General features: G+C 44.2%; 1 protein-coding gene across 2 annotated transcripts in view; it reads left to right on the forward strand.

Annotated features, from left to right (window-relative positions):
- MON2 (MON2 homolog, regulator of endosome-to-Golgi trafficking) overlaps positions 1-21,420 on the forward strand; it is a 271,194-nt gene that overhangs the window by 222,865 nt on the left and 26,909 nt on the right. For both annotated transcript variants that reach the window (XM_082256725.1, XM_082256726.1), the window contains one exon: positions 15,756-15,963. In XM_082256725.1, the coding sequence (XP_082112851.1) occupies positions 15,756-15,963 (208 nt within the window). The remainder of the gene's footprint in view (positions 1-15,755; positions 15,964-21,420) is intronic.

The raw sequence follows: 21,420 nt of genomic DNA on the forward strand, positions 1-21,420 counted from the left end.
GCTCCCTCTTCGTCAAGACCTACTGCTTCAAGGTCCAGTCTATCATCCAGAAGTGGAAAAGCTAAAGCTCGCCGCCTGGTATCTGAGGAGCAACTGCTGAAAAGGAAAGGATTTTCAGACGCATTAATTGCTACTCTACTTTCCAGTAGGAAAAAAGTCACAAGGAATATATATGCAAAAGTTTGGAAGACATATAATACCTGGTGTGAATCGAAAGATCAAAAATTGGACAGTATTACTTCAATTTTGGAGTTCCTACAGGAGGGCGCAGGAAAAGGTTTGGCAGTAAGTACCCTCAAGGTACAAGTTACAGCCCTGGGGGTATTCTTGGAAAGGCCCATTTCTTCAGAATCTTTAATCATCAGATTCTTCAGGGCCCTTACCCGCTCCAGACCAGTGCCTATCAAAAGCTTCCCCAAATGGGACTTGTCGGTGGTCCTTCAGGCCTTCACAAAGGAACCTTTTGAACCACTAGAAACGGTTACACTAAAAAACCTTACCCTCAAGACAGTCTTCTTGGTGGTAATAACATCAGCAAGAAGAATCAGTGAATTACATGCTTTATCAGCTATCGAACCTTTCTTGTCCATATATCCAGATAGGATAATTCTCAAGACGGATCCAGGGTTTCTCCCAAAAGTAGCTTCAACGAGAAACCGATCACAAGAAATTGTGTTACCTACCTTCTGTCCTAATCCATCAGGAGATAAGGAAGAAAGCTTTCACTACCTAGATGTAAGAAGGGTTCTTATACACTACTTGGAGGTTACTAAAGAGTTTAGATCATCAAACTTTTTTTTTGTTCTTATCTCTGGCAACAAAAAAGGTCGCCAGGCATCAAAAGGATCAATAGCCAGATGGCTCAGATCCACTATTTCAGAGGCTTACTCCCAAATGAAATTGTCTCCCCCGCAGGGGATCAGAGCTCACTCTACTAGAGCGTTAGCCACTACATGGGCAGAGAAAGCTGGTGCCACTCCAGATCAAATCTGCAAAGCGGCTACGTGGTCAAGCTACTTTACATTTGCAAGACACTATAGGTTGGACCTTTTGGCAGCTGAAGATCAGGCTTTTGGCAGAAAGGTCCTGCAAGCTGTGGTCCCTCCCTAAATTGAGTAAGTCTCGATAATCCTCTCTAAGGTGCTGTCCTGAAAGACGTTTTAGGGAAAATTCAAGTTAGACTTACCGGTAACTTGTTTTCCAATAGTCTTTCAGGACAGCAGGAGGATCCCGCCCTATTGTATAAAATGTATTGCTGTGATTAACCATATCTGTTTATGTGTTCCAGCATGGGCCGGAGGTACTCTTCTACAAACTGACGAATGGTGGGAGAAGCCTCCTTTTAAATTCTGGTGGATGGGGTGTTTCCTGATGAGGAGAGGGAGGAGCCATCTCTCTAAGGTGCTGTCCTGAAAGACTATTGGAAAACAAGTTACCGGTAAGTCTAACTTGAATTTTTATTCCCATTGGCCACAATCCGGCCTCCCTGAAGTCTGAAGGACAGTAAACTGGCCCTTTGTTTTGAAAGTTTAGAGACCCCCTGGTCTAGCGGACTATATTGGGAAATTTGAGGCTGGTAGGCAACAGAAGCCTGCTTTATCAGCTGGGGTCAATGCATTTTACTGCAGAAATCTCCCCACCAGGCTTCCAGACAGTAAATAAATCAAGCCTCACATCACTCCACCCAAAATGAAGCCAACTACAAACCCTTGTAAGACCGTGTTTAGGCTTGTTTTTAATTATTAAAGACAAGTTGTAATAGTAGCAATAATCAAAACCTTTACCACCAGTGTTATCTACAATATACTAATTTGTGTCTAGCCTAGCTAGGCCAGAAACCTCACCTTTCTCTGCTACTGTAAATAAAGCAAGCTTTGTCAGCTATCCAGTTGATAGTGACAGGACAGTGAAGATGATTCAGAACACTAACAAGGTTTTCTTGTTGTGTATAAAGAAATCGTGTAAAGTTGGAGGCCTCGTTTTTACTTTCAGTAAAAAGACTTTAGCTTTGTCTATCACTGCATCAGTCTAGAAGTTAAAGACCACAAAACATAAATAAAACAGACATAAGATCTGCAAAGCAATTCCAACTTTTGGTTTCTTTGGAATCTTGCTCTGTGTTCGTGCAGTTCCTGTTACCCAAACAAGACCGTGAAAAGGATGTTTGTATTCCGTGCTTATTATGAGTTATGTTTCTGTGTGGTGGTATAAACTGTCTGCTCTGTGAGAATTCACATACAATTCCACACGAATAGACTCAACCTTCCTTCCTTGCATTCCTTCTAAGAGATAATATCGTCTTACAGTGCCAGATTTTCATACCTCGAAATACGTTTGAACAGTTTAATAATTGACTGACTTGTATGGGGAGATCATGCTGTTATTAAATACTTTCCTTTTTTCTTAATGGCAACCAGCTTTTGCAAGAAATGCCATTTATACAATAATTTGCTATTTTGCTTGGGTTTCCAAACACAAATGGGATCTGTAGTGGATTGAAGAGCATTATGTTAAAACAGATGACATAAAGTTCAGAAAGACCTTTTTATACAAAGCATTAGTAGGACCTTTTCTTAAAAATGCAGTTCAATTTTAGGCTTCAGTTCAGAAAAAGGATGTTGTGGAACTAAAGAGTGCAGAGTAGGGTACCTAAATTAATAAGAAGTATAGAGGACAACACTTATGAGGAAAGTGAACTCATTCTTTTATTTTTATCCTTGGAACAGTTTGGGGGAAGACATCATTAACTTGTAATACATAAATGTTCTATATAGGAAACCTATTCACTTTAAGGTCAAGGCAAAAGACTCAGGGACGATCTTTATGCCTGGAGGAAAATGGGTGACAGTGTGAAGTTTTCATCCACAGAAACTGGCTCTAGCTACATTGCTTTAAGGGTCATATGTGTTTCTAAATGCCAAAATATAACTTTCTAATAATATTTTAAGAAATAACACTGCAGAGTGTTAGCCCAGGGAGTCTCCAGTTCCTTTTGGTGATCAAGAACTTTATTTTATTCGTACAGTATAGGACACAGGCTAAGTATTCATAGACCCTGGCTTATAGGCTCGTACTTTCAGGTGATTGGACACTGGCAAAGATTTTGAGGACACGCCCACTGGGCGCGTCACCTATGACTCTACCCCACTATGTGATTCCTTAGTTTTTGCTAGTGTCTTAACATGACTGACCTCTTCTTCACAGAGAAAATTGCCCGTACATAACCATTTTTATTTTATTATTTCATCTTCAATTTCCTAAATCAACTCCTAGGGGGTATACAATGTACGGTTAACAGAAAACACACACACACACACCATAGGTTGAACTGGATGGACTGATGTCTTTTTTTCAACCTCTCAAACTATGTAACTCCTCACTGCCTTCTTATACCAAAAATTGACTGGATGCATCTGGATCAGAACATGGGAGTCCATCTTGGCACTTAGTGTGACACATGTAGTCAGGAACATGGCCCAGATCCTGTATAGCACCATGCTGCTATGGAACCCAGTCCCTGAAGACCCCTTTGAGAGTATGCACACCATAAAGGGCTAAGCCTGGATTTTAGATACAGTCCAGCATTGTGGGCAGGACGATATTTGAGTTTTATTCACTATGGTATATATTTTTAAATTTTCCATGAAAACTCACTCTCACACAGAGATTAGTCTCAGGTGGGTGACCAGGTGTTACATCACACCACGCATTTCACAATTTACCGCCACTTCCACCTAGAACCCTTATAAGGTCATCAGGAGATTTTGCCCGCCCTTTCGCCACAAGGATGTGCTACAGGACAGTGTAAACATGGGTTGCTGCCTACTCCTTCTGGACATGTTTACTCCATACACAAATACCCTAATCTGTGATTACCCCCATAGGGTTTTACCTTCACACGGAGCTTTGGCGCAGACAAGGCTGAAGGGAGCCATTGCAAAACTACAGAGTGATGATGTGTCCCTTTCACTGGTACAGGAACTGGTTCTACCATGGGTTTCTGTATTGGATTCTAGCTCTACTTAAGGTATACAAAAAGTGGTCTATTTAACAAAAGCAAAATTTTCAGCTTATATGTCACAATTCCTTGGACAAATAACAACCTTAATACAGCCATCTTTGCCCAGGGCTCAAAAACCTCACGTCTTTTTTACTCCAATTTCTTTACTGGAGTTAGATCATGATATGCCTGCCCCTGAGGCAGACACAGAAGGGGATGAAGAGGACTAAAACAATTTCACAATGCCCCTTTGGGTACAAAGAAACCTGCAAAACACCTAACGACTTCACCCAGGTTTTAAAACCTAAACTCATCCCTTCCTTTTGGCAAAAGTCTTTCCCAAAACCCTCTTCCCAATGAAAGGGCACCCTCACTCCTAAGAGTAGGGGGATGTTTCTGTTACATTTTGCTTCTCTCTGAGTTACAGATGGGACAGGACTGTGGGTTCAATCGTTGGTCTCAAAATGCTACAAAATAGTTTAAAATCCTACTGTTTCACTGCTATCTTCTCTCAAATCAAACAAAAAACTGCCTTAGGACAGTCAGATTTGCAAAATGCTCTGAACCATCCATTGTCTTAGCAAGTAGTTGTTTCAGTATGTCCAAGACAGGTTGGAAGGATTCTATTCAAAACTGTTTACGGTACCAAAGCCCAACGAGTTTCTTTTTTTCCTATTTTGTATTTAAAATCCCATAACGAATACTTTCATGTTTCAAAATTTTGCATGGAATATGAAAGATCAGTGATTGCCTCTCTGAGACAAGGGGAATAGAAGGCATCAATAGACATCCAAGGTACCTAACTGCGTGTTCTTTTATCCAGCTTTTCAGCACTTTCTGCGCTTTGTAGTTGCATAGAATCACTTCCAGTTTGTTGCACTGCTCTGTTTACTGAACTCAGATCAGTCCAGGTAACAGGCTATCTAGACAACCTTCTCTTGAAGGATTCATCTCCCATCCAGCTGTCAGAGAACATTCTCAGGACAACACAGATGCTCCATTTTTTTAGATGGTTGATCATTTCCAAAATATCTGCTCTCCAGCCTTCTATTCACTTTTGAATACTTGTGTCTTGTCCTGGACATACTCCTAGCAAAGATTTTCCTTCTAGAAAAGAAAATTATTTCTCTCAGCACCCACGCATGAAAACTGAGATCAAAGAATCTCACACAATAAGATTCTCCATGAGCGTTCTAGGCCTCATGAGGCTGTATCATTTTCACAATTTCATTCAAGTAATCATCAACACAACATCTTGTCGACCTGGAACAGGCATGCTCCCTCTCTTGACCTGCCGGCACCACACTCATCTCGTGCATCTCCCCGATGCATTGGCTTGATTTGGAGTTTCGGCTATCCACTTCCACACAGTTCAAAAGGGAACACCTCTGCAGGACACAATCTATGCGCATCTTGCTTTTGTAAAAATGTGAGTGTAATATATTTTTTAATACATTAAATTAACGTGTTGCAGCATACTTCACCATGAGGAGTTTCTTTTTGTTTATCTTTGCTAACCCCATGTTATACCTGCCTTGGTGAAACCAACTTTGAGGGTGTACACTAATCGGTCTGGCTATCATCTCTGGATTATGTACGGTTCTGGTATCAGGATTCAATGCCCATTCAGCTGATAACCGTGTCTGAGACAACTATTATTGGAGCTGGTGTGGATCTCTGTAGTGGGGATCTACACAATCTGGTAAGCGGCCACACTAATTGGTGATTGGTGGAGGTTCTGTCATCATAATCAGCACACGGTGAACGGGATCGTTCTTGAGGGGTTTATTTTTATGGACTTTTTATGATTTAGTACTTTTTAAATCATTACTGGTTTTAATGGTGTTCATTCTATTTTGTGTCTAATTTTTTTGTGGTCCTATTGACCCTTTTCTTGCTATATTAAGCGCTGCACACCTTGTTCATACCAGATATATTATCTTAGAATTTCTCACCTGCAAAGTACGGGACGTGCAGTCAGGGAAGGCAGGGCCTCACCAGCCATTGACATAAAAAAAAAAAAAAAAATATCGAGAGTCGTAGCTCAGCGATCTGGGGTCAAAGAGACCCCAATTTGGAGTGTGGGTACCTGAAGTCCTACCCCACCACTGGTCAAAATTTGGGACTCGTATTCCTAGCACCTATGGTTCCAGAGACACAGGGCTCCTTGCACAGCCTGTCAGAAGCTGTTTACAGCAGTGGGATCTGAAAGGGCGACTGATAAATTGTACATTACTGCAGACATTTGCAGGAGACCTCTTTCAATAAAAGAATGTGTGGCAGAGAAAAAAAAAAACTATATGCATTGCCGTTCAGCTTTATTTTTTCCCATTAGGTAATAATAGTGGAATTTGTGCCTTTAAAAAATATATATTGAAAGATGGATCAGTTACATAAATCCGAATAGCACAATAATGCTCATTTTTTTTCTGACCTTTGTCTAAATATGCTGGGTGCCTGGCTGCTTATGACTACATTTAAAAATCAATGCCTGGTACAATTGTTCATTGTCTGAAGTAACAAATAGTCAGAACTTCTGATCTGCAGTTGATCAGTTTTGCAACCAGACAACAGGCAGAAAGAGAAGTCAGCATTTACTCTTTCTGCATGTCTGCCGATTCAAGTTTGCTTTAAACCTGGAGAACATGATTAGCCTTGGGGCTGCTTTCCTCTCGGTTTTGCACACTGCATTTCTTTTTTGATTAAAAATTAACTTTGTTTATAATTAAATTTGGGTAGAAGCTAAAATCCCAGACTGTTTCTCTAATAGATCTTACAGTATGAGCGGAACACCCTGCCTCCTGAAAGCATTGGTTGTCCGAGCCCATTTCCAAGGAAAGTGTCAGGAGTTCATTGTTACCTGATGACAGTTAACCCACGTCATGCATATTTTCTGCTTGATTCAATAGATAAGGGTTGTGGTTGTTGCATCATGCTGTTAGGTGGGGGTTTAGTTATTTCCTCTAGTGCAGCCACTTTTTCTGCTGTTCAATGTATTACGTTTGAAAATAAAAGGTACACTCCAGTCACAATTGAAAATTAAGCCTTTCAGTAAACCTATCATGCGGTTAATCAAAGTTACATAAGTTATTTGTGCAAAAAAACTGCATTTGGTTTATGTACAGTAGTGAAAACAATTATTTGATACAGTGCATATTTTGTAAGTTTGCCCACTTACAAAGAAATGAAGGGTCTATAATTGTTATCATAGGTGTATTTTAAATGATAGAGACAGAATATCAACCAAAAATCCAGAAAAAACACGACAACTTCAGCTCACCCCAGGGTTCGTACTAACCCACCCTAGTGGACCTACAGTCATTCACCTATCACCACCTGGAATTGGTATGGTACAGCATTGATTGTATTCAACTTTTATTGATATTTCATATATTTTAAAACATTGACTTTCCAATAAATGTTTTTATATCCATCGGGTTTGTACATAGTACTTTGATAATACCAATACCTGGTTCGCGCTGCCTTCCTTTTCTGCTGGCTCATGTAGTACACAGATTAGTCCTTTCAATTATAAGAAGGTGCTTCTAACGACAACTTATGTGTATAAAAGACACAGAATGTCTTTCTTCCATTCAATCTTCGCCATCATGGGCAAGCACAAAGAGCTGTGAAAGGACATCAGGGACAAGATTGTAGACCTGCACAAGGTGGGAATTGGCCATCAGCACGAAGCTTGATAAGGAGACAACTGTTGGAGTGATTATTCGCAAATGGAAAAAATGTAAAAATAACCATCAATCACCCTCGGTCTGGAGCTCCATGCAAGGTTTGCCTCATAGGGTAAGGATGATCATGAGACAAGTGAGGGATCAGCCCAGAACTACACGGAAGGAGCTTGTGAATGATCTCAAGACAGTTGGGGCCTCAGTCTTCAAACATAATTTGCCTCCATGGTTTGAAGTCCTGCAGCGCCCATAAGGTCCCCCTACTCAAGAAGGCACATGTACAGGCCCATCTTGCCAATGAGCATCTAAATGATTCAGAGAAGACTTGGGAAAAAGTGCTGTGGTCAGATGAGTCCAAAATTGAGCTCTTTGGCATTAACTCGACTTGCCATGTTTGGAGGAAGAAACATGCTGACTATGACCCTAAGAACACCATCCCTACAGTCAAGAACAGAGATGGAAACATTCTGTTTTGGGGTTGTTTCTCTGGTAAAGGTACAGGCTGACTTTGCCGCATTGAGGGGAGAATGGATGGGACCATGTATTTTAATCTTGATTGAGAACCTTCTTCCCTCAGCCAGAACACTGAAGATGGGTCATAGGTGGATCTTCCATCATGACAATGACCCAAAACATACCACCAAGGTAACAAAGGAGTGGCTCAAGAAGAAGCACATTAAGTTCATGGAGTGGCCTTGCCAGCCTGCAGACCTTAGTTCTATAGAAAAATTTATGGGGGGAGCTAAAACTTTGAGTTGCCAAGCAACAGCCAAGAAACCTTAAGGATTTAGAGAAGATCTGTAAAGAAGAGTTAACCAAAATCCCTCCTGAGATGTGTGCAAACCTGGTAACCAACTACAAGAAACCTCTTAACTCTGTGCTTGCCAACAAGGGTTTCTCCTCCAGGTCATGTTTTGCTTGGGGATCAAATACTTATTTTACACACTGAACTGCATCTCAATTTAAAACATTTGTTTTGTGTTTTTTCTGGATTTTTGGTTGATATTCTGTCTATCTTTTAAAATAAACGTATGATAAAAATTATAGACCCTTAATCTCCTTGTAAATGGGCAAACTTACAAAATCTGCAGGGCATCAAATAGTTATCTTTGCCACTGCATCTGTTTAACTGGTGTACTGCCTTAGAAAGGAAGCTATTCTGGTTTGTGATCACTATTATTTTAGGTTTTTTTTTTCTTTCAACTGTTTGAACAGGTTTGAAACTATTTAGTGGCTAGCTTTTCTTTTTTTATAAGGCTTTTTTTATGAGAGCAAGGAATGTGTTTCTGCCCTCCTACATAACAGACCGGGGCTCTAACACTAACATTAGAATTTCTTACTGTTTGTATGTATTTCCGAAAAATCATTCATCAGAACATTCAGTCAGGCCATCATTGACTTTACAAACTCACCTAAAAAGCTTTAAGTTTTAATTTTTTTGTGTTTCTTAATAATACATTTTTTTTTTAAAGTAAGCTGTTTTAAATGCACGGGTATATTGCATAAGTCGTTTAATTCATACATTCTAAGTGCATGTGGTTATAGTGAATACTCTGCAATATACTAGAGTATACTTATAATTAAGCAATATAGTTATAAACTTACACACACCTTTACTTTCTATTACATACATGATCATTTAAACCAGGGGTCTCCAAACTTTTCAATACAAGAGCTACATGATATAAATATTTATAAATTAAACTTTTTTATTAATGACTTCCCCCCCCCCCCTTTCCTTGAGATATCCATTTACATCAGGGTCCCCATTAGAGTCTCCCCTTACATCAGGATCCCCATCATCCAACCCTATTGGGAGAAGACAGTGATTGATAGTGGATATAGCATCCAGCAGGCTGGTTGTACCCAAGTTTATTGATCGATCAACTTGGTACTTTCAGCCTGCCCACACATGGTTCAAATCTAGGCCAGTTCCTGCTGAACTGGCTGAAATTCTAACTGTCAATGGCTGGCCATAGAAAAACACTCTCATTACCAAAGTAAATATGTGCTGTATGCTATGAGTATCTGCATATCATTACTCTTTGCAGCATTACTTTTTTCTGTAAAAGCCTTTACCTTTGCAGGGAATAATTTCTCACCAAGATGCTGGTGCTGTAGCTTAAAAATGTTTTTTCTCTTACGTCCTCCGACAGTCGCCGCCCCCTCACAAGTCTTCACCAATGGGTATTGACCTTTGCTCCGCAGGAGTAGCTAGGCACAAGATTTGTTAGTAACAAAAGCTTTTAGCATATACACACCCCTAGGGGCTGTCCCACTAGTCAATACCTCCCTGCACTAGCATTCCCAACTCAGTTTGATCTTGCCTAGCTTAGGAGTAGCAGGCTTTCCTGTGCTGGGGCTTCAGTCTCAGCCTTCTACCCTTCTTTTGATTTTATTTCAAAGTGTTTTTTCTTTACTTTACTAGCTGTTATTTTACCAGCTTTTAGATAGGGGTCTTCGGATGAAGAAACTTCATGCGGAGCTGGGTCTCGGACTGGCCGCCCTGGGTCTCCAGGGCTGAGGGTCAGATGGATCCCCAGCCTGCCATTGAGCGTTCGGCTATGGTTCGCCCTGGCATTCTGAACGACCCATCCCTGCTCGCAGCAGGGATGCTGCCTGTGAGGTGGCTACCTCACTGGACTCTTTCTGTGGTTTTGTGCTGCGGTGCCCTGCGTCCCGGCTACGGCACTCCCTGTCATATGAGGACAGCGGTTTTCCGTTTGTGGAGGCTGCCCCACGCCATCCGGTATGGTAAGCACCTTTTCTATGTGGGGGCCTCTGTCTGGGGTGTCAGTCTGCTGTACTGTGTGTCCCCTCATGTCTGTGTAGTGGGCTCCCTGATGTGATCCCTGCGGGGTTAATATTTATTCACTGTGGTGAGGTGGGGACCCCTCTCTCTCATATGTCACCTTGTGTGTTCTGAGTGCAGACATGTGTGTGCGGCGACTGCTACGGCTGAGCGCCGCGCGGTCCGCCATTTTCACTGTGAGTGACATGTTGGCTTCACCCTGGACCTTGTACAGGGTTGCAGTGCGGTGCTTTTGGCGCCGATCGCCGCCATTTTTGGTGTGTGGCGGGTCGCTCGATCCGAGCACATGTCGGCGGCCATTTTCTAGAAGCCTCCATTGGTTCCTATGGGCAGCCATTTTCCCTGAGCCTGAAGCAGTGTTATAGTTCAGCCTTCCTGACCTCGCTTCCTCGTTCTCTGGTACAGCGATCAGTGACAACGCTCTGCGAGCTCTGCAGGTGATCTCTCCATACCTTTCTGGGCTATCCTTCCTAATTCAGCTGTTTTCTGCCCCTGTGGGGATCGGCGCATATTGTGGGCTTTGCGGTGGGCTGCGCTCGCCGCAGCTCTTAAAGGGCCAGTACCTTTTTATTCCAAACTTGTTTTTTGACATGGATTTTCAGGATAGCTGGTTCCCCCCAGCCCTGGTGGGGGACCCTGGGTCTGCTGAACCCCCGCTGTGCCTTGATTGGCCGCTGTAGTGACATTTTTGGTGTCATGGATGGGGGTGCGGATGGCTGAATGTTCTGCATAGTTGCGGGCCAGGTTATCTATCTCTGTTTTAGATGGTGATGTGGCTGCTGTGACTGGCTTGCCCTTTTCAGGGTCTCGCTCATCTCTGGACCTTTTGGGGTCTGAAGGGGAGGCAGAGGTTGAAGGGGTTGATACGTCTCCCCCAGTCTCGCCTGAAGAGCTTGCGCTCATGGATGTGCTGCTCCCTCCCATAAAAGATCATCCTTTAGGATACATAGAACCCGCTAGTCGGCGCAGGTTTTTCCCCTGCCCTGCTGCATTTCATCACGCTGTGATTGAACAATGGCGCAATTTAAAAAAAAAAAAGCCCTTTACGGTGCCTGGTCATTTTACACTGCTTTACCCTGTTGCGCCCTCCATGGAGGTGCGCTTGTGCGTGGCACCCCAGGTGGTTCACGCTGGGGCTGTGTTGACCGAGGTTACCCTGGTTTCCACTGAGGATACCCCGGTTTTTTCCGGGATCCTACGGAGGGCCGCCTGGACTGAGGGGCTCTGGCGCACCCTTGTGTCTGCTGCTGCACCGCCAGCTATGCTGGCTATGGTAGTCCTGCTCCATCAGGGGGTCATGTGCTTTTGCGATGCGGCCTTGCATGAGGCCCCTTTCGCTGCACGCCTGTCTAGTGTCGCGGTCCCTACCGTCGACTGATCTGGCTGAAGAGTTGGTCGACTGACCAATTGTCACGGAAAACGGTGGATGATTTTCCCTATGCTGGGTCTTGCCTTTTTTGGCGAGGCTTTGGATACTCTGGTGAATGGAGTCACTGGGGGCAAGAGCACTCTGTTGCCCCGGAATCCGAAGAACACGTCCTTTCGCGGCGACCGGGGGCCCCGCATTTGAACCCTCTCGGGGGTCCTTTTCGTGCCTTTAAGTCGCAGTCCAAGGGAAGAACCTTCGAAAGGCCAAGGTGGCCAGAAGGAGCCCTGGGCGGGTAGCGAAAGTCCGGCTACGCCGGCTCTGCGCCCCATTCCGATTCTGCCTGAAGGGACGCCCTCACCCGCTTCTGGGGTGGGGGAACGTTTGTGCGTTTTTTCCTCCAGCCTTGGCTGTCCCGCTTCGGGACAGGTGGGTTCAGGAAATCGTTCGAACGAGATACAAGATCGAACAGATTTTTTTCCTCAATTCTTCGGCTGTCTCCTGGGCTCATGAAGGATCTCCTGGGCCAGGGGGTGATGGTCCCGGTGCCTCACCGGGACGGATTTCGGGGGTTTTTACTCCGATTTGCTCACTGTGCCCAGTAAGGAGGGCAAAGTGCGTCCGATCCTGGACTTGTAAGCTCTGAACCGCTTTGTGCAGGTTCGGGAGTTTTCCTGGCCTTTGTCGACCTGCAGGATGCGTGCCTACGCATCCCCATTTTCGAAGGTCGCCAGAGGTGCCTTCGGTTCGCCATTACGGAGGACCATTGCCAGTTCGTGGCGTTACCTTTTCGGTCACGCTTCGGCTCCACGGGTTCTTACCAAGGTGCTGGCACCTGTTCTGGGCCTGTTGAGAGCCCAGTGCGTTGCGGTCTTGGGTGTTCTGGATTATCTCCTGTTAAGATCGAGTGTCAGTCAGAGCCTGCTGAACGCCCTGTCCACTACGGTATGGGCGCTTCAGGAGTTCGGTTGGACCATCAACGTTCCGAAGTCGACGCTGTCTCCTTCGTTTCGCTTTCCCTATCGGGGAATGGTTCTGGACTCTGCTCATGCTAGAGTGTTCCTGCCGGAGGAAGAGCTCCGGACTCTTCAGGAAGAGGTCAGGTCCCTCCGGGACACCCGTTCCTTCTCACTCAGGACCTGTATGCGGTGCCTGGGGTTAGTGGTCTCGGCCTTCGAGGCGATTCCCTTTGATCAGGTTTCACACGCGGTCTCTCCAAGTGGAGATTCTGGCCAAGTGGAAAATGCATCCTCAGTCTTGGGATCTGAGGGTTTCATTGAGAGCCGAACCAGAAGAGATCTTCTGTGGTGGCTCCAGTCCCCGGCGGTGTCGGGGTGCAAGTCTTTTCGTACATTGCTATGGACGGTGATCACCACGGCTGCCAGTCTGTCGGGCTGGGGTGGTGTTCTGGGCAACCTGTTTGCCCAGGGAACTTGGTCGGAGGAGGGATCCTCCCTTCCGATCAGCATTCTGGAATTGAGAGCGATACAGCTTTTGCCTTCTCCAGTGGTCGGAACGACTTCAGGGCCGTGTGGTTCGGGTACGGACGGACAATGTCACCGCGGTGGCTTACGTCGACCACCAGGGGGGCACCAGGTGTGCCCGAGCGGCCCGAAAAGTGACCGACATTCTGTCCTGGGCCGAGACTCACGTCCCGGCGTTCACAACAGTTCACGTTCCGGGGGTGGGGAACTGGCAGGTTGATTATCTGAGCCGCCAGACCCTGGACCAGGGGGATTGGTACCCGGAAATCTTTCAGATGCTGTGCGCGAGGTGGGGATCCCCGGATGTGGATTTGTTTCGGCTGAACAACCTGGGGGAAAGGTTCGTGGCAAGCACGCGCGATCCTCGGGCGGCTGCCTCGGACGCGTTAGTGGCACCTTGGCTTCGGTATCGTCTGATGTATGCCTTTCCTCCACTTCAGTTGCGATCCAGGCTCCTTCACAGGTTGGCCTGAAATCCGCACGCGGTGTTTCTTGTGGCACCGGACTGGCCTCGCCGGTCCTGGCACATGGACATCGTTCATCTGGCTGTCGTGCCTCCGTGGCGCCTGCCACTGCGGGAAGCCCTTCTGTCTCGTAGACCGATCTTCCTTCCTGCTTTACAGTCGCTGGCTGTAACGTCCTGGCTGTTGGAAGCCAGGTCCTGTGGACGGGGGTCTCTCCCCTAAGGTCATTCCTACTCTACTCACGGCTAAAGAGCCTCGTCTGGTAACGTTTATTACCGTGCTTGGAAAGCGTACTTTGCCTGGTGTGTGTCCAGGGGGTTCTCCCCTCGCTCATACTCGGTGTCGAGAGTGTTGGCTTTCCTTCAGACTGGTGTGGACCAGCTTTTGGCGCTGGCCACGATAACAGGCCAGGTTTCTGCACTGGCTGTTCTTTTTTGGCGCCCTATGGCGTCTCATTCCTCATTCACACCTTTGTTCGAGGTATGCGTTTTTTGGCCCCTCCTCGGAGGGGGCCCTTACCTCCGTGGGACTTGGACTTGGTTCTGTCCATGTTGCAGCGTGTCCCCTTTGACAACTTCAGGGGGATATCGTTTGTCTCTGCTGTCTGAAAAGATTGCCTTTTTTAGTGGCGATCGCTTCGGCTCGCAGGGTGTCAGAGTTGGCGGCGTTGTCCTGCCGTTCTCCCTACTCGGTGGTTTACAAGGGTAAGGTGGTCTTGCGACCTCACCCGTCCTTCCTCCCTAAGGTGGCTCTGGCTTTCACCTTGGTGAGGACATTGTCGTGCCTTCGCTCTGTGCGAAGCCCGTGCATCCTAGGGGGTTGCTTTGCATTCCTTGGATGTTGTCAGGACGCTCAGGGTTCCCCCTGTCGTCCGCTATTTCTTTTCGCGAGTCCGATTCCCTCCTTGTCCTTCCTGAGGGTCCTCGGAAGGGCATGGCGGCGTCTGTGGCGACCATTGCCAAATGGATCTGACAGTCCATTGTTCTGGCCTATGCTAGCAGGAACGGGTTCCACCCTTCCCTGTTAAGGCGCACTTTACCAGATCTCTGAGTACGTCTTGGGCCTTCCGGCTTCGGGCCTTGGTGGCCCAGGTGTGCAAGGCTGCGACTTGGTCGTCCGTGCACACCTTCTCCACTTTTTATAAGATGGGTGTTTGGGCATCAGCCGATGCCTCCTTTTGGCCGCAAGTTCTCTGTGCGGCAGTGCTATAGGGACCCTTGTTTATGGGTCTTTGGCTGTGGGGGTGTTTCACCCCTGGGTTGCTTGTTTTCCTGGGTTGTTGCTCATGTTGAGCACTTTCCTGTTGCCCAGCTGGTTCTCTAACTGTGCGTAAGGTTCCTTTCTCTGATGTGGGTACTGCGTTGCTGTTTCTGCGGCTACGTCTCCCACCCCTCATGTCTACACTGCTTTGGGACATCCCATTGGTGAAGACTTGTGAGGGGGCGGCGACTGTCGGAGGACGTAAGAGAAAACTGAATTTTTGTAAAATCTTAACCGTAAAATTCCTTTCTCTGAGTCCTCCGACAGTCGCCGCCCCCCGCCCCTCTTTTGGGGTTTTTGTGTACTCTTACTGCTATGCTACCAAACTGAGTTGGGAATGCTAGTGCAGGGAGGTATTGACTAGTGGGACAGCCCCTAGGGGTGTGTCTATGCTAAAAGCTTTTGTTACTAACACATCTTGTGCCTCGCTACTCCTGCGGAGCAAAGGTCAATACCCATTGGTGAAGACTTGTGAGGGGGCGGCGACTGTCGGAGGACTCAGAGAAAGGAATTTTACGGTAAGATTTTACAAAAAATTCAGTTTTTGTATGTACATCTCACTGCACAGTGGTTCATTTGTACTTCCTATTCTTCTCCTGAAAGTAATTGATTTTTGTTTCTAATTGTAAGGCACATATTTTATTTTCTGCTTGCCTCTAACCCCTTAGAGTTTTGTTTTGCAGAGGCAGAAATTGACATTAGGATGCGAGAAGAATTTTCAAAAGTGTGCTTTGAGACTCTGCTTCAGTTCTCATTCAGCAATAAAGTTACAACTCCACAGGAAGGATACATCTCTAGAATGGCATTGTCTGTGCTGCTAAAGAGATCCCAAGATATTCTCCACCGCTACATAGATGACGAAAGACTGAGCGGGAAATGTCCTCTTCCAAGGTATGCATCGGGTTTAACATGTATTCATAGCATGTTATACCAGATTATTCTCTTAAGGAACATTACGCAGCAGGCGTGTTTCTGTAAATTTTACAACTCAACTTCTTTTCTGTGCCCTTCTTGAAAAATATTAATGCACGTAAGAATGCAGGGAGCAGGATTCCACATATTGAAAAACATTACTAATATGTGTTATGTTTTCATCAGGGTGAAATATTTGTCAAAGACTGTGTGGATTTTCTTTTAATATGCTATGCAGTAAGGGTTTCTGGGTCCGCAGGCAAATCATCCTCTGTGTATAAACTTTCCAGTTGAAGGGTCTCAAGAAGCAAAGAAAACAGATCCCCTGCAGAGTTTAATATTAATCGTAGTAGGATATTAAACTTGTTGTGTTGGGAGCCCTTTTCAGTTACTGCCCTAAATTCCACAGCCTACAGTCCTGTATCTAGAACTGTGCACATTGAAAAGTTGTTGACAGAAGAACTTTCTGAAGACATGGATTATTATTATTATCTATAAAAGAACATTGACTTTGGAGCATGGTTCAGAACGTTTAAATTAGCTTTCATGCAAAATAAAATTAGACCTCTTAATGCACATCCCCAGAAGTGTCCTGTTTCTGCTGCCATAGCAAACAGTCAGTCTCTCCAGTTCATTCTGTAAACCAGCAATGAAAAATGACTGGTTAATATAGATAACCAGTAAAATATGAATATGTTTTAGTTTAAAAAAAATAATTGCAATGTTATCTTTTTTTATTTATGTTACTAAATTCATATTTAAATCACTTCTATACCTGGCCTATTCTGGCACTCCTCTCCGAAATCATTTTTTTGCTAGAAAATTACTCAGAACCCCCAAACATGATATATGTTTTTTTAGCAGAGACCCTAGGGAATAAAATGGCGGTCGTTGCAACTTTTTATGTCACATGGTATTTCTCAAACAAGTTGTTTTTTTTTTGTGAAAAAAAACTGTTTCATGAATTAAAAAAAAAAAAACGCTAAAGTTATGCTCAATTTGTCACACTTTAAAATTGTGCACACTCGTGGAATGGCGCCAAACTTCGGTACTTAAAGAGGTTGTAAACTCCCCATTTTCACTGCAACTCATTATAATCTGCCTAAAGAAAGCAATCAATAGGTGCCTTTAAAAAATTTCTTACTTCTATAGTCTTCCTGTAATCCTTCCTGTAATATGTGATGACGTCTTTGGCGCATGCCCAGTGTGTTTTTCAATCCACAGCACGCCTGGCTCTCCCTGTATGTCTCAAAACGGCATAGCTAAGTCTCGCGATTAGCTGTGTGCCTTTCTCCCCAGCTTCCTGCTTCCTTATCTGACAGGGGAGGGGGAGTGAACAAGTGAGAGAACACATGGGGAGGGGGAGGGAGTGAGTGAAAAAACGGCAGCCTCACAATACAGTATTACACAGAGAGTTTGCAAAGGAATGCAGTAAGGGCGGAAATGACAGCCACAGGGGGAGCATAAACCAGGAGATGACATGGCGCAGCAGAGACCAGGAAGAAGGAAAAGGTTTCACTTTGAAATAAAGGTATTTTTATATGGTTATGATGTAAATATTTTATGTGTAATGTATTTATATTGCATGTCCTTTTAATACATTGTAAAAGTTAGATTTTTATAGCTGAGTTTACTTCCTCTTTAAAAATCTCCATAGGCGACGATTTAAAACATTTTATAGTTACCGGTTTAGCGTTACAGAGGAAGTCCTGGGCTAAAATTGTTTATTTCGCTCTAACGTTCGCGGCGATAGCTCATGTGTGGTTTTCATATGTGAGTGCAACATTCGTATGCCTTCGCTTCTGCATGCGGGGACGAGGGCGCTTTAAAAAAATGTATTGTTTATTTTATTTTTATATTTTACACTTTCCCTTTAAATTTTGTTTTTTATTACTTTTATTCTTTTTACAAGGAATGTAAAAAATAGAGCATGACAGGTCCTAATTATGAAAGATGTGGAGTATATAAGACCCCACATCTCTCCTTTAGGCTGGAAAGACTAAGATAAAAAAAAAAAACGATTTCGGCCTTTTCAGCCGAGTCCATGGCAGTATTTACAACTGCCAGGCCGGACATGACGTCATAACGTCGCGCTCGGGCCTCCGAGAGTCCTAGAAACTGCCGGGGACCATCTGGTCCTCAGTATTCTCTATGGTGAACTTCCGCCACTGGTGGACTCCTCCAGCTCGCCGATCGCATGGGTGAGCTGGAGAAGCACTGGCAGGAGGGAGGGATGTCCCTCTGCCGCCTGTAAGAACGATCAAGCGGCTGAACTGCTGCTATGATTGTTCTTTTCAGTGCAGGGAATTTCCGGCTGCAAAATGGGATACCTGAATGATGCCTGTAGCTGCTGGCATCATACAGATATCTCCTCTCAAAGTCCAGGACATCATATGATGTCCTTGGGCTGGGAGTGGTTAAGAAAGTTTATTAAGGTGTTTATATTAGAAGGTACCATTTTTTTCTTAATTGTACAGTACAGGTCACAAGCTGCATGTTCAGATCCTGAGTTATAGGGTGAAAACCTAATCTGAACTTATTGCTGTCTCTCTCCACATGCTACATATACAAAATACATACTAGGCCTCTTAATGCACATCCTTAGAAGTGTCCTGTCTCTTTTGCCATAGCAAACAGTCATTCTCTCTAGTTCAGTCTTTAAACAAGAAATGGAAAATGACTGGTTACTATAGATCAGTAGTCCTCAACTCCAGGCCTCAGGGCCCACTAACAGGCCAGATTTTAAGTATTACCTTGGGGAGATGCAGACTAGAGTAATGCAATCGTTGAGCAGAAAATTTTATCACCTGGAAAGTATTTCAGTTATCTTGCAAACCTGGCCTGTTAGTGGGCCCTGAGGACCAGGGTTGAGGACCACTGCTATAGATAACCAGTAAGATATTATGTTCTACTTTAAAAAAAAAAAAGATAATATTGCAATTATTTTTATGTTCTCATTATGTATGTTTAATTATGCATTTTTTATCATGTGTTTACTAGATTTATATTATAAGAAGGTTTTATTAAGGGGTTGTAGTAGGAGGTCCTGATTCTATTTGAATCCTACAGTAACAGAATGGTCTAATTTCAGACACTTTGATCCATGTTAATATTGCAGCAATTCCCTTTCTACATTGCTAATTAGTTCCCCCACTAAAGAGTTATCCCATAAAAAGTGACATTGAGGCTCTCCTGGGTGGTATTCAGTCCCCTTGGATCTTCTTGGATCTTTCTGAATCTTAAGTTTAGAAATGTGAATCAGATTTAAACCAGCTCACATTCATGGGTGACACATCACAATCTTCCTGTAGAATAGCAATTCCTGCATGTGTTCCACTAATGGAAGGAATTGCTCCCAATTCAGATAGCTTGAATGGTGATTCTGGTGCTATTGTAGTACCAGTACATTTCAGAATACCGTATATATATGGCACATATCAAAAAGATTGTCTTGACTTTATACAACTGTGTCCAGAACACGCATGTAGCCAATGAAATGTTGGGTTACCCCATCTGTGTACGTGTTCTAGGTCACTAAGTTGTGAAGCAAGGACAAGTGTGACAGCCTTGGAGCTTCCAACTTCAAACTTGAACTAGCAACTTCCATATGTCAATCCTAAAGAGTTGTAATTTAGCTTTTACTGTAATGTTCAGCCTGAGATTTTGAATTGGTAATAAAATAGGCCAAAAATGAGCATAGTATTGATCATGTGACCAGGCACTGGAGCGTTGGAGGACTATTATTAAAAAGGGATATTTTTAGGCTATTTTATTAGTATATTAAAGGTCCATCTTGTCAGATGGAGCTTAACAGGTTGCACATGCACACAAAACACATGCTTTAAGTGGCAAAAGTCACCATAGCAGAACATCACACAGGAAAAAAGGATACATATAGTGGAGGATAAGTTAATTCCAGCTGCCAATTGAAACATCATTGCATTCAGTATAAGTATGCTTTAATTATGACGGTGCACATTGAGATTGTGGCCTCATGGCTATTTCTACTTGTTATGCCAACAGCATTCTATAAAAGGTTAATGCTAAGTCATATGTTCTTCTAACTGTTCAGTTTTACACTATTACTTATAGTGTTATGAAGCAATTAATTATAGTCTTAAAGCCCAACTCCGGGCAATCCAGCCCCCCCCCCCACGCAGTTGGGCTGTGCATGGGTTAATTGCTAGTTTTTTCTAGGGCTGAGCAGAAAGTTTAGACCTGCTTGATCCACCAATCCTCTGGAAAACTGAGCTCCCCTAAAGTCCGGATGGACTGTTCCTGTAGATGGAACGTACTTTCAGTCCATTTTCAAGACCTCTGGAACATGGGAGGGCTTATGCAAGAATTTATTCCAAAAATTTCTCAAACATTTTTTACTTCAGCCAAGCCTAAAAAATATTGTGTAGTGTTATCTGTATGTGTTCTCTCCCTGGAATGATAGTATCCAGTATATGTGGGGTTAGGCCCCCTAATACTTGTCCTGTTACAATAGCTGTTATTGGAGATAAAACAAAAAAAATATCATGGACAGTACTTAAAGTGTTACTAAACCCACAACAGTAAAACCAGTCTGTATATGCAGTAAAGCATTCTTGTTATACTCACTGTGGAACCTAAGGGCTAATCCTGCATTGTGTAAAAAGGTTGCTTGATCCTGTCTTCTCTGATCCTCCCCTTCTTCCACTGTCTCCAGAACATGTCTGGATAAGACCGAGCCTTTGGAGTCAGGCCTGCTCAGTTTGGTGTGTATTGCTAGAGAGGTTTTTCTTTTTCTTGGGAGGGTGCATGTGATCAGCACAGGTCCAATTGGCACTGTCCAGATAGAAGAACAGGGGTCAGGGATTTTGATAGGACAGCTCAATGCAGTATGAAGACTCCTGGCTTTACCAGGAACCTATAGCAGTTACAAGACTGCTAAATGCTGCTGATGAGAAAAGGTATTAAGCTGTTTATCTTTATTAAAATTATTGCATTTCCATGTTCTGTGTACTGTGGGAAACCAGATATAGGATTGCAGGGTTCTGGGTTTTGTAACAATTTAAATTGGCATTAACGGTTCAGGATTTAAAAAAAAAAAAACATGTTATGCTTACCTGCTCTGTGCAATAGTTTTGCACAAAGCAGTCCCAATCCTCCTTCCAGGTCTACTGCTTGGCTCCTCCCCATTGAGCAGTGCCCCTAATAGCAAGCCGCTTACTATAGGGGCACTGGCACGTGTTTACTCCCGAGCCCTTCTCTGCATCCATAAGACAATTGGAGCCCTGGCTCAGGCCCACCTCCGCTCTCCCCACATTGGTTTACTGGCTATGATTGCCAGCAATGGGAGCCAATGGGGCTTGCTGCTTTTTCTGCCAATGAGGAGAGGGAGTCCTGGGACAGTGGAGTCTCTCATGCATGAGGCTGGATCGAGAGGGAGCTCAGGTAAGTATTAGTGGG

The sequence above is a fragment of the Pelophylax lessonae genome, assembly GCF_965119305.1.
Source record: "Pelophylax lessonae genome assembly, chromosome: 4".
In the NCBI taxonomy this organism is placed as follows: domain Eukaryota; kingdom Metazoa; phylum Chordata; class Amphibia; order Anura; family Ranidae; genus Pelophylax; species Pelophylax lessonae.